Consider the following 14,106-nt stretch of genomic DNA (forward strand, 5'->3'; position numbering starts at 1 on the left):
GTACTCTCAGTGTTCATTCAAATTTGAGGAATAAGGAGAAATGCAAATTTGTTGTATTTCACAACAGCTTAAGCTAAGGTGAAACCGATTTTACAAAATTATTAGGCTTACCTATAAAGTTGAACAAAATCTTGCCGTCATAAGAGAAATACTGTTTCATAAATATATATTTTTTTTATTATAGAAGCTCTTGTGCCACTTCCTATAATGCTGGCAATAAGAGTTTTTAAGGATATTTACTCTCTCCATATTTTCTTAAGATGCTACTGGCTTGCTTGGTAAATTCCCAAATAAAACCCACTGATGAAGGTGCAGTATATGTGACCTCTTTTTCTGGATTCTCCTCACAGCCCAGCAGACCTCCTCTGCTGTGTACAAAGATTATCTCAGCTTCAAACCAACCATGCAGGATGCCAGAACATCAACATGTCATGAAATGGAAGGAAATGGACTACTGATACACAATGCACAAAAAAGGAGTTTGGACATGCACACACACAAATTTAGCCACACACATTTTGAAACAGTAAAACTGGTAGAATATGTATTTCACAAGCTGCCATCTGGAAACAAACCTTCAAAGGTTGGGTGTATTCTTAGAATCCTGATATCCTGCTTGAGGATGAGCCGTTTCCAATCATACACAAGCATGACCAACAAAGATCAAGCCCCGGGCTGTGTGGTCAACCCATGGATTGAGCTCTTTTATGTGTGAAGGACATGTGAGCGCTGATCCCTCTCGCCTCTGTCACCACGGACCTCGACCTGACTGACAGCAGCATGCCAAAACACAAGAGCAGTTTCCTGAAAGCTCCAAGCAGAAGTCTGCATGTGTGGCCTGAAGAATTCAACTTGTCTTTCAACAGCAACACACAACCACGTGATGAGGAAGAGAGAGAAATTGCTAGCATTGTGCTGCTCCTGGTTTGAAATGAGAACAATCAATGAGTTACATAGGTGTATATGTACTTTAATTCAGTTCCCATGTGGCACTATCCTACTCTTTTAGGATGAAACAGCAAAGTTTCATCCTAAAACAGATCAACAAGGAAATGGCATTTTAGAGGACATCAAACATATTTTTTTTTCAGGGTGAAAATTTTGCCGTTGCATATTCATGTGGACAGAGAAAGCAATAACGTATTAATCCAACCTCTAATCTATGTTTAGCGCCACTTACAGGCCTGGAGTAGTAAAAATAGAGTTTTGGGTTGTTCCCTCTTTGCAGATGAAGAAATTTCCGGAAACGATCCCGTGTGGACACGGTTGTTAGTGAATCCAACAATTTAGAAAAGAAAAAACAAAAAAAACTTGCGAGTGGGACCTAAACTAGAAAGTAGTATTTTTTTTAATAAGAAGGAAATGTGTGTACTGACTACTTTGTAGATGGTCCTAGAAAGTGAAAAAATGTAGATATTTCACTTTCACAACAGACAGATGCTTCCTTTTTGGATTTCTAAGCTACCTCAAAGATTTTGAAGGTATATTTTTAAGTATTTTTATCATGACTGATTTGTTTTAAAATTTACCCACTTTTTTTCTTTGCCAGTCTAGAATCTGTTTACATTTGTACATGTTTGAAATAGATTAAATAACTTAAAATTATAACCAATTTCCCACTTTTTCCTCCATGGTTACTCTTAATACCACTTCCATTCACTCCTCCCTTGTTCTAAACAGTAAACCTGAGTGCTTCACAAAAACATAGCCTTTAAAATGCACAGCAGAACGAAGGCTGAGGTTCTCTTCATCCCAGTTCCCCTAAACCTCTAACTGCTGGCCGCAGAGTACAAGTGTTGTGGTGCAATCTTCTCACAAAGCAGAGGCCCTGAGAATAACATCACACAGGCCACAGAAATTTATGGAATGAACCGCAGGCTGTACACAGAAGTCAGTAGACACCACAACACAGCACACACGATGCTGTATACAGGCTCATGTTCATTACTAGAACCAGCCAGTTGAAATGTAGAGCTGTGGTCAAAAGCTCACTGATGATGGATAAGTGGAATTAGAGACAGAAAGACAGATAAAGATACAAAACAGCCATTTTGAAAGAAGGTACATGATGACTTCAATGATCTTTTAAAGTGGCCTCACTCTGTGATTAGGACACTTACATTAATTAATGCTCCATACAGTTTTACTGACACCAAAGGGCAATACATCATACCAAGAACAGTATTTTAAAAGGAGGCCCACTGCCTTAATCCACAGATTCAGATATAAAAGGGTTGTGTTTGTGTAAAACATGTTAAAATGTAACTTTTTTGTTTTGTTTCAATGTTTAAAACTACAGACTTGTTACTGAATTTGTCACAAGGAAACTTCCCAAGGGAAAATAAAGTTTCATCTAAATTAATCTAAAGAGGGAGGTGAGATAGAAAATGTACATCTTTGTAATGGTTTTCTTGTTACTGTTTGCACCAAAGAGTTTGGTTGTTGATTTTGTTCATATGGTTCAGTCTTTGGATCACTCACTTGTTTGTGCCTCATGTTTACTTGAACCTCTCCTATCATGGAGTTCACCCTAGGAGTTGGGACTTAAACTTACTCACACTGGAAACTAAACCAGAACAAATCGGTATAGATATTTTCTATAAATATGATCAACTCTATGCAAACCTATATTCTTACTGACCTGTCACAGCTCTTTATTCCCTCGTAAATGTACTTTTAGAGAGAGAATATAAGCCAGAAACATAAAATCTACAGAAAAAGCCACAGCAGTATTTTCAGGGGTTAAACATAAACTTCCTGTGCACATCACCACACACTGTCCCTCCAACTAATCTCCTAGTCTCATCTGTTGGCTATCCTGTCTCACTCAAAACATAAATTAAGAGCAAACTTTAATAATAAGGGGTGTGTGATTTACTCAGTCCAGTGGCCTTCCCCATTTCTAAAACAATTCAATGTTACATTAATCCTGAGTGTCAAGGCGATGTGAAATATGTCCTCTGAGTTTACCAGCACCAGGTGTTTCATTTGCTGGGATGACAAAAAACAAAGTTTGTTCTGGCTGACCCTCCAGTACAGAGTTTTTTATCTTGTTTTTTTCACAAGAGGAGTCGGTGAGCATGAACGTATGACTGATCTGTGTGCTAAAAAAAGGGAAAACACCTTGCTGGACTCTCATTTTAAAATGTCTATGTTTTTGACCTTTATGACTTAAATACAAACAATGAATAAAACTTTGACACAATGTATAAGTTCACATACAGGGGCTGGGAGTTTGATGTGTTTGTTCTGATTAATGAATGACAGAAAAAATAAGAACTAGGAAAATTAACATATTCCATCTGAACTAATGTTTAAATGTGTAAATACCTTAGTGCAAGTGAACGCAGCATCCCAAATCATTCCTTCTGAGTCCAAGTGCAACAAAACGTAAGCTTCATAAGTAATTATTCTACATTCTTAACATTCAAAAAGTATGTTTTGTGGTGACGTGAGACATGCTGACCAGCTGAGAGGACAAACCATCTTTTAATAATTCATAGAATATTAAGTTTAGAAAAAAACTAGAACCAAGAATTAGGTAAGGGAGGACAGAATGAACACTACAGAGCAAGGTGTAAAGACTGTCAAAGTGACAGAGAAGCAGGTTTAATGTTTCAGAAACTCTGTTCTGTAAAGCATAGAAATATTCAACTGCTTTCTCCAAACAACGCTGCAGGACCACTTTCTTACTTACAGAGGTATAAAACTGCTGGCTCACTGGCAGTAAGAGATTCTAAATGTTGCTGCATCTGGATCTGGATGAACCGCAGCATGAAAGCACAGCTACAGACAGCATTCCAGTTCCCACTGAGTAAAGGTAAAATCTCTGCAAATGAAATCACTACAAACGCATGATCTACTCACAATACAGAAGCCAGTTCAACAGCAATGTTTAAAAGCTACAGTTTATGACAGATACTCCTGCATAGCCCTAGTTAAGACCTCTAATAATGTTTGATGGAATAAAATATAATTGGTTTTAGGCCTGGTCAAATCATTTAATCAAAAATGTTTGCTATAATAACTTGGACAAATTTTATTATTATGATTATTATTATTTAATTTTACGGGCCACTTAAATGCGCCATTTCTTTGAAATTTAAAAAAATAAAAAATAAAAATTAAACACAGAGACTTAACATTCTGTTTCCCTTGTAGCTAACGTCCAGTAGCAGGGACAAGGACAGATAGGATGTGGAGCTTTTGGAAGAATAAGTTGACCAAGTTCACCCAACCTACAGCCTGCCTCAGAGATAGAGCTGAACTGAACTGCTTACTTTGACAACATAGTGATGCTGGATGGGGGAATAAATCACCTGATGTTTTCAAAATGAATAATAATTGAAATTGAACTGAATGCCAAGTTAAGCAACAGAAACTCTTGCATCCATTTGTTTAACTTCCACCACAAAAAATATCTGCAACTATTTATTAAAATAGTTTAAATCTGCCAGTAGATCACACCAAATGTTCCACACAGGACATTTAGGAGGTCTTTTATTGTTGTAATGTGCCAATCAATGGCGCCGCTGCCTCTGAATTGAGTTGATCATTTAACCTGCTCAGCAGCACGGGAAGTTTCTAAAACAATGTATGTAAGAGCGGGTCCTGGGTATCTCTGTGTGTGGCCCAAACAGCTCGTCTCCGCTGCAGCGGGGAAGCAAAGCTGAAGTACTTTACACTAGTGTAAACAAACGGGGAAATGGGGCACTTGGCAGCAGACTAAAGTGAGTGATGAGGCAAGTGTGCACTGAAGCATCTAATGAATCATTTGCTGGGAATGCTGGGTTTTTATGAGGAAAAGAAAGATGAGGGGGAAGATGAAAAAAGAAGGAGACAAGCTAAGAACGTTGTAAAAAAATGGCTGTTGCACAAAGAGGAAAAGTCAGGAAGTTGTTCACCCAGATATCGGAATAAGATTAGAATACTTTATCCTTTACAGGTGCAGCAACAGCATGCAAACCTGACTTATACTTCAGTCACCAAGCTGCCGAAAGAGAAACAATGTTACAGAAAAGCTGCAGTTCTGAAAATCCACAACATTTAACTCTTGCAGGCTTATGATTAATGTTAACTGTTAAATTACAATACATTTAATCTGCTGTAGTTAGATTTATTTTAAGATGTCAAACTTTAGAATTAAAATGTAGGTTTTTTTTTCCAAGCCTGTGTAGAGCCTAGAATCTCCTCTGTTCAAGTTGATTTCTTAGCGTACTATATTAAAGTTTTCTCCAAAGGTTTCGAGTCATTTTCAATAAAGGCTATGCTAGATTTCCAATGTTGTAACATTCTCCGTTTCACAGCTCTCTAGCAGTACGTACCAGTCCCTGCACACAGCGGAAGAAAGGAAGCTACTGGGAGACAAGGGTGTATTTAATGTAGTGAGAAGAAGTTTTATTGGGAACAGGCAAGGTCCTGGCATCGGTTGGCTGTATTTATCTATGGAGCGGGGATCCCCATCACAACCACTTATTAGGACATATATGTGGGTTTAACCAGGCAGCCATTCAACAGCAATAAGGACGTGGCTTGCTGACCACAGTGAGCTGGGACTGGGACCAGTTTAACCAACACTGGGGCAACAGAGACGAAAACTGAGACAAGAAGGAAATAACAAATAGATGTAAATAAAAGAGAGGGACAGAAGCAACTTCCAGCAGAAGGCGAGAGTGAGTGGAAACGAGAGGAAGAAAATGTGAAAAATACATAAATGCATATCGTCATCAAAACAGCATATAATAAAACAATTAGAGAAAAAAATAGGGAAGTGGTGGAAGGAAATTACTTAGTTGGAGATGTGAAGCCCAAGAAAGATTATATAGAGTATGAACTTTGTTCCCAGCAGGTGCTGTTCATAGATTCACTTCACAGTAGGAGGGTTCTGCTTGAGGTGTGTTTTCAAATATGGAACTATGCGGGGAAAGGAGGTGTGAAGAGATAAACTATTATGAACACAGGATATGAGGCAAACTGTAAGAAACAACATTTATTGGCAATATATGCTAAAATTTCAGAAAAATTCAACCCTAAAATTGAGTAAACTGGGCCTGAGGGGGGAAAAACATCCATTTAAAAAATTGCTTGAAACAAAATTCCCAGAAACACAATTATTGGTATTCCTGTCAGTACTTCTTATACAGAATGTACAGTGGGTAATTATCCTGCTAAAGGACCCAATGATTACATATTTTCAGTTCTCTAGCAGGTTCCCAGACTGCTATTCTAAATGTCCTGGGTTTCAAAAACTTCATGATATACATTAATGAAGTTCTTACAGCTTTCAGAACACAAATTACCAACAGCATCCTAACCTGGCCATTGCCATCCTACACAGTTCCACTCCACTATCTACCTTCCATGCTTCATCTAGGATTTCGTTGGATGCATTTCATCTGGGCCAATCAGCAAACAGAATGTGAACATTGACACCGATTTATGCTGTTTTAGAATTGCAGTCTGCCTATGGTTGTAGTTTGCCAAGTTTCTAAAAATTTAGATATTAAAGTCAGAGACAGAGGAAAGTTTTAGACATTTTGCTAGCAAAGATGTCATGGCCCAATTTAAATTGGCACTTTTTTCTTCGCAATGAGAGATTGTTGTTTACAGTGAACGTAATTTCCGGTAAGCTTCATATCGTACCTTCCTTCACAATCGAGCTCGTGAATTATGTATGTCACGCCCAAAAGTCAGCAATTGGGTAAAATCCGATCCAATCATTTAAAACTTCAGAGTCCACACCTCCAGCATGCAATCTCCACAGCCAACGGCCCAGACCCTAGTTTAGCACAAGGAGCTGGTTTGTACCAGGCAGATTGTCCACAATACTTAACAGCGGGCATGAGGTGCTATTCCACCTATTCATCCTTTGTATTTGACAGAATCATCTCGAGTGTCTGTTGCTGAAAAGCTCAGGCTAAGTCTCATCTGACCAAAGAGCATTTGGGAGAGTTTGAAAGCAAAGGCGTTTTCAGCATTAATCCAAAAATATCCAGATGGAATGAAAAAAGAGGTCTAATGGTTGTCATAGAGACTTGGAATAAAATTAAATATGGGTCATGGTGTAGTTTACTGACCACAGCTAAAGGAAACAGGCCTGTGTTTAATGTGATATATTTACACCCCTGGAAGACATGAAGACATTGATTCCTAATTGGAAGGTCACAGACACAAACGGGAAGAAAAAAGTGTAAAGAAGAACGCTCTACCCATGTGGAAACTCAGTGTCACTGCTACACGAGGTTCACTGCTGTGCTCAATAAACTGAAAAGAAATTTCTCAAAATAGTTTGGAACTAAACCTTGAGAATTCTGTTAATCTTTCTGAAAAATATTACGACTGCTGTGCATTCCTGAAAATAACCACAACTGGGAAATTGGAGTACAGAAAAGAGACACGACTAAGAAAAATTTTTATATTCATAAATAGGATAACCAGAAAAAATAGGAGTTCAGATTATATTCTAAAGAGGAACAGTTTGGTGGAAACTAAAGAAAAAAAAAATGGGGAAGAAAATTATGCCCAACAAGCAGAGTGCATATTTTTAAAAGTGTTCATTGAAATGCCAGCATCTCATTACCGTAAGTTTTGCTGATATTGCAACTTTTGGAACCGTTACCATGGAAACCCGTCGATGTGAACACATCAAAACAAAAACAACAACTGTATTTTGTGGCAGTGGGGTGTGCTCTCAGTCTCTCCGAGGGAGAGCATGGGATGGAATCTGAGGCTGTGTCATGTAGGTGTGGGGATGCCGGGAAATGTGCAGGGTAATTTTAGACGAGCGTTTAGAAACACGCATGGACACATGGAAGCAAGTGGTCACGAAAATTGCTCATAGTCTGAACTTAAAGGAGAGGCTCACAGACAAAAATCCAGGACTTATTGAAAAACATTACTTGAACTTAACCACAATGTGCCCGTCACAAATGAATAAAATAATACTCGTTAAAATTAATGTTTGTTTCATCAACATAATTACCAGTGACTTTATAAAGTGCACCTGTTCAATTGTTTTATACAAATTAGCAATCACTAATCCATTACATTTAGGCGTCTGTGCTGAAAATGAAGAATTGGAATAAAAAATAAATATTAAATATATTTAAAACATCCTAAAAATCTATGTTTTGATAATTTCACACAGACACATGCTGTTCTGATGAGACAGTTTTTATTGTTAATAGGTTACAATAAATTGTTCTATTTATATTTAGGGTGATCGAAGAAGAGATAAAGACTCAATAAGCCATGATTTTTTTTAACAAACAAATAAGTAACAATAAATCCAGTTAGTTTAGCACAATAGCTTGATGCTAACAGTAACTTGTGAGGGCGGATGAAGCAGGTCTGATGAATGAAACAGCTATCTATACCTGCAGACAGAATGGTGGCTCTGAGGGTCTTTACAGATTTCCAACAAGCCTAGAAAAAAAAATGCTGCTTAATGATCTCGACATTCTTTAGGAAATGAATCATGTGTTGGTAGACGTCTACATTCCCAGCTCACTCGTCTGTGAGGGGTTTGGCTTTATTGAGCTAGTGTTGAAAAAAATATTTATAAACAACACAGACAAAGTTTTGGATTATCAACAGGCACTCGGGCACAAACAGTGATTTTTAGATTAGTCTCTCTATATATACTGTTCAGACTCCAGTAACCAATGGAAATAAACAAACTCTGGTGCTGCAACTGATCTCAAGTCAGATATAAGTAAAACCATGATGACTGGTAACTTATATTGAAAATATCTGAGAATTAATTTCTGATATAGAAATAAATTATTTGACCGTAAATTTTTGGTTAAGACATACAAATCCATTTGACCATGACGCATTAAACCAGCAGAACTGCAGGTTACACAAGAAAGAAAAAAAAAAGGTTTGGAATGTCTGGAGCAGAACATGTTTATCCACTTACTCAACTAATCAGACTGTTATCTGATAGAGCCCTCCATTACTAATAAATTTGTGAGCTGTGGCTCATACATTTAAAATCCTGTGTTTAAAGCCCTACTTTAAATGTGGAATAGTTATTGGTGTCACATGGAATACTTCATACTGCTAATCTCCACACATAACCATCTTTTAGGTTTGCCAAATATAGTTAAAAATTCATATAACGTCCAGTTGTGCAGATGAAAATCACTTGTTGAAGTCAAAGAAAAATGGGCAGGCAGGCTCAAAACGATAAAAAGGAAACAATATTTCAGATTACCATTACTTTTAAATAAAATGTACTCAAGAGCAACTCTAAACACACAACATGTCAAACATTCAAGCAGAAGAACACAACAGGAGCTGTTCCTGTCAACTAAGAACAAAACATTAAAATTTAAAGTGTTTAAAGTTTAGACATGGTTAGTAAAGTTCAAACAGGCTCAGATAACGTATCTGGGGGCTTAAGTAGCACATGTTTTAATTCAAATCATAATAAAAGTCGAATCAAATTTTGGTGAAAACAACATCAGTGCATAGATCTATCCTTCAAGATACATATTACTGCCCTATGATGCTGTTGGTGTAATAGTGTGGAGGCGTTTTCTAGACACACTTTCAGTTCCAACTGATGACTGTTTAAATGCCGCAGCCTACGTAACTAATGTTACTGGCCATTTATGACCAAAGTATAGCCATCATCTGATTCTTCTGCATAGTTTCATTTAACCTCATTACAAAAACTGATAACATAAGTGATACATCATGGCAAAAATCAGGAACAAATCGCCAGAGTATAAACAGAGACCAAAACCTAACAATTTCTGAGAAAATAGTGATTTCAATTTTTTGCAAAAATATACTATTTGTTGTTATGAAGAAACAACACACTTTAAATAACACTTTTAAAATGGTAAACTTTGTGTTTTAATTCAGTTTGTTTATAGAGTAAATCTGAATGGTGTTCATTTGAGTTTTGGGGGATGGAGAAACTCACAACTGATTGACATACTGGCTTTGTTTGGCTACTCAAACACTTTTGATAATGGTAATATATATGTGGGACAGAGAATTTGCCTCTTGGGTTGCCATTGTTCAGTTGTAAAAATTCTCCAGAGTTCCAGTCTCCAGAGATGACAACATCCACCAGAAAGAGAAAGTGAAAAAGTGCACAGAACAGGACTACGTATATGATTGGAGGCTGCAGGAATACTCTTCAGTTTCTCATGGGGTGAGTGCCTGAACTTTTGTTTTTAGAAAATTGCTATGATACATAGCACTACAGAATGTTTTGAGAAGTGCATTCAAGACTTGCAGCATATTATGACAGATTTGAAAGGCCTTGTGGTTCATCGCACACTTAAGTCTGCTCTGCTGACTTAAGTGTGAGATATGATGTATACTGTATATGACATGATGTATATGTATACTGTGTGAGATATGATGGTGGTCAGGCGGGTCCTGCGTGAGAAGTGTTGCACGCCGTACTGACTATCTGCAACTAGTAGTTGTAACCTAAAATAAAAGTTATTAATATTGGGTTTCCTTGTTAAGGTTGTATTTAGGCTTTAATTCCACAACATCTCAACGTTTACAGACAACTGCATGACAAAGGCTCACAAGACAAAAGCTTACAACTTCATTATAAAATGGGACAAAAGCTGAACACTGCAAAAACAATATATTTTTTGATTAACTGAGAAATTGTCATTTTATTCCCTAAAATGAGACAAGTCTTTAACTGAGCAAACATGGAAATGCAGACATGAACACTTTCGTTCCTTTGTATTTGAAAGGCAATTTGAAAAATAATTCAATTATTGTGACTATGGACACCCAGTTCCTACACACTATTTCGAAGAATGGTTCCCATTTAAAAAGAGTGGGGAGTAAAATATGAGATATAAAAGAGGCCCAAACCACAAAAAAGCCAGGGCTGAGAGAATGCTGGACATTTCCCAGGCTGCTGCTCGTGTACTTCAAGAATGCCCGCTTTTTCTTTTCAAGACAGAAAAATGATTTCAGCTGTATAAATTGACAGCGGCCTTGTAACTGAAGATAAGAGAGGAAAAGAGGGCAAGATTGCAGTGCTGTCATAACGTCTGGTCTGTATAGTCATATCCCAGCCAAGCAGGCAGATTTTAGCCTCTTTGATGAAGTCTTTTAACTCCTAATGATAAATGCATATTGCATTTTGAATGTGTCAGGCCTAGAACTGGATGTACACGTTTTTGCATGTGTCTGAAATAGTGTAAATGAAATTATATCTTCATATACTCCATTAAAGTGTTTACATATGTCTGCTATTTTAGTCTTCGCTGCTCTCCCATCTCAGCGTTCATCTCCTCGGGTGGCATAACAGTAAATCTTGGTTTTAGACACTGTGAGGCAATCATTTTTTGAACAGCAGACAATAAAAGCATAGCTGTGTAAATGAGTCACTTAATTATAACAGCGGAGGTAATTAGCAGTGGACTTTGAAAGGAACTGCAGCAAATGGCTATTGGGACGCGGACATGTTTCTTGCTACAGTGACAGCTGGTTAAAGACAGTAAACACACATCGGTTTGTATGATTACAGACTTTCTTTATGACTTTCTATAGGCAAACTGGGGGAGCACAAGCTGCAGAATTTAGCACATATAGAGCACACAAAAGTGTGCTTGGCTTGACAGTCAACATGTTTCTGATCTTGGGGTTATCAATCATGGGTTTCAGAAGTGCTATCATCCAGGATTGGAGGCAAGATGCGAAAAAGGGAAGACGGTGAGGATAATGCCTGGTTAGAAATGGAAGAAAGAACATAGGAAGTGGTTGAGCATAATTCCTGGGTTTCACTGCAGTGCAAAAAGTGGTGACTGTTGGCTTCTGAATGAAGAGGTTACAGGGATGACTCAGCATTGGTGCTGTTGTACACACTAGACAAGCTTCTGACTATTATGATGTGACTTTGTATATGCATTTTTGGTGTCCTGCATGCACAGTTGTGAATCTACAGCTAGAAATGTGAACATTACTGCATTTTGATGTGCATGTTATGTGTGTGTGAATGTGCTGCATGGTAAAGTGTGTCTATTTAGACCAGGGTGGAGCATTGTGTGATGCGATCAATGTGTAAGCAGATGTGGGCACCACGGCCACAAAGCTGCATGTCCTTTAACTACCAAAGGCAGAACACTGTTACGCAGCAAAGACTGAAATTACATGGATGGTCTTAATGGTTTTTCAACAGAAAGTCTGAGAAAAACTGCAGATTATTTTCCATGCCACAGATCATCATTTATCATCTGACAAGATAACAACAACATAGCCAGGAAGTGAGCGACGAAGACGAAGTGCAATTTCCATGGATACCGAGCTTCTTAAAGCCACAGTTAGCTGTACCAACTAACAGAAAAACAAACAGCAAACATATCAGCGCAGGCAGGGGGAATCGAGCTGGATTTCTGTCAATCCAGCATGGACTGTTTTGGGCTTTCCAACACATCAGTGAGTCAGACAGCCTCTCGCTTTGGCCCCCTCCTCTACATTTCTGTCCACTTTACTTGCTCTTTTTCTCCATCTCACTTGCATCTGCACAAAGCATTAGGCACCACTTTTATCTCCCTCATTACATGTGTTTGCCAGCTTCATATCTGCCCAACTGCTACCTCCTTCACACACACACATACGCACGCATGCACTCTGTGGGGCTGTGGTTTTGAGGCAGCTATGACACAATCCAGATTCTTGCTGCCTATAGCAGGAAAATGTGTTTTGCACTAAAGTATTTTCCTCTAAAGTCCAGATTTTCCTTGCCCTACAGCTTTGATCCACATGGCACAGGGGGATGAGGGGTTGTGTCAACAGTGTTGTGTTTCAGTTGGCAGGCCTGCCAGACCCCCACGGCTCTTGCTCATTGCTCTGTCATGGCAGGGGCACAGATACCACCATGAGGTGTAATTATACTTTGCATCCTATACTTTCCCAAGAGCCCGGCGAACATTCCCAAAGGGACACAGGAGCGCCCAAATGATGGGACATGCAAAAGATCTACCTAAAAAAGTTGCATGCCTTAATGCTTAAAAATACACCAAGGCATCTTTAATGAATTATCTGTGGCGGTTAGGAACAGCCTGTTCTAGCTGTGTGCGACTTCAAAGCTGAGTATAATCGAGCTGTACGAACCGTATTTGAATTGAGCAACAAAAGGAGATGTTGGAGATAGCAGCTGAAATATGCAACAAGCAGGAAGGGTGAGTTGGTGATAAATCTGTAAACCTTTGTCCACTAAATGTGTTTGTGTCAACTCCTTGGTGTTTCGACAGTGCTTTTACAGCAGTAAATATCTGCTAGGTCATGAAATCATAAATTTATCAGAGTTTGTCTTACTGATAGATATCTTTTCGCAGCACAGTGCGGGTCAGCGGGTTGTCAGCCTGTGGAGCCATGTTGAGGGAACCCAGCTTTAACACGAGGGTGTCTTCCTTCTTCTCACTGGACTCTGCAAGGATACATTCACACAAAAAGTCAAACAAAAACTGTATAGAAAACAAGTTAATGAGTGCACCTTTTAAACTACAGCTACCTAAATAGTTGTATTTCATTTGTCAAGAAGGAAAACAGTCAAAATCTTAGAAGAGCCAAATTTTTCAAGGATCTGTTAAATATTCATTTATTAATACATAAGATTTGTCAAACATTCTCCATTGGTAACAAACAATGAGAGGGATAAGCTAGTTGACAGTCCCTCCATTGTTTTTGTGTAAATTCACACAAAATCAACAGATGCCTGCATTTTTTTTTCATACTAAAGCAAAATTGTGAGTTTATTATATATTTTTCGCAAAAAATGGTCAAAACCGTTGGGTTTCAGTGACTGATAACTCTCCTCCTGGTGGCAGAATTGGTTACTTCTACACTGTTGCCTAATTGATGCCAAGTTACAGTTTGTGATCAATGTGGGAAGTAACAGAAAGTCATATGTAAACACAAACATTGCAAAATTCTTTGCAAATACATGTAATGTAGCACCACAAAATCAGTGATTTTGATTGCAAAAAAATGAGAAAAATAACAGCAAAGCCCTGAAGGGATTGATCAATGTGAAAAGATGTTCAATATTATTTAAATTAGTATTTAACAAAGGCTAGACAGCTATTAATATTTTAACAGTCTTTGAATGGATTT

General features: G+C 38.1%; 1 protein-coding gene across 4 annotated transcripts in view; it reads right to left on the reverse strand.

Moving 5' to 3' along the window:
• Positions 1 to 14,106, reverse strand: part of vps13b (vacuolar protein sorting 13 homolog B) — a 333,331-nt gene that overhangs the window by 166,120 nt on the left and 153,105 nt on the right. For 3 of the 4 annotated variants that reach the window (XM_016670633.1, XM_016670636.1, XM_016670634.1), the window contains exon 31: positions 13,309 to 13,420. The exons of the other annotated variant lie outside the window; for it this stretch is intronic. In XM_016670633.1, coding sequence (XP_016526119.1) covers positions 13,309 to 13,420 — 112 coding nt within the window. The remainder of the gene's footprint in view (positions 1 to 13,308; positions 13,421 to 14,106) is intronic. 4 annotated transcript variants of the gene reach the window in all.

The sequence above is a fragment of the Poecilia formosa genome, unplaced genomic scaffold (genome assembly GCF_000485575.1).
Source record: "Poecilia formosa unplaced genomic scaffold, Poecilia_formosa-5.1.2 Scaffold36, whole genome shotgun sequence".
Lineage (NCBI taxonomy): Eukaryota > Metazoa > Chordata > Actinopteri > Cyprinodontiformes > Poeciliidae > Poecilia > Poecilia formosa.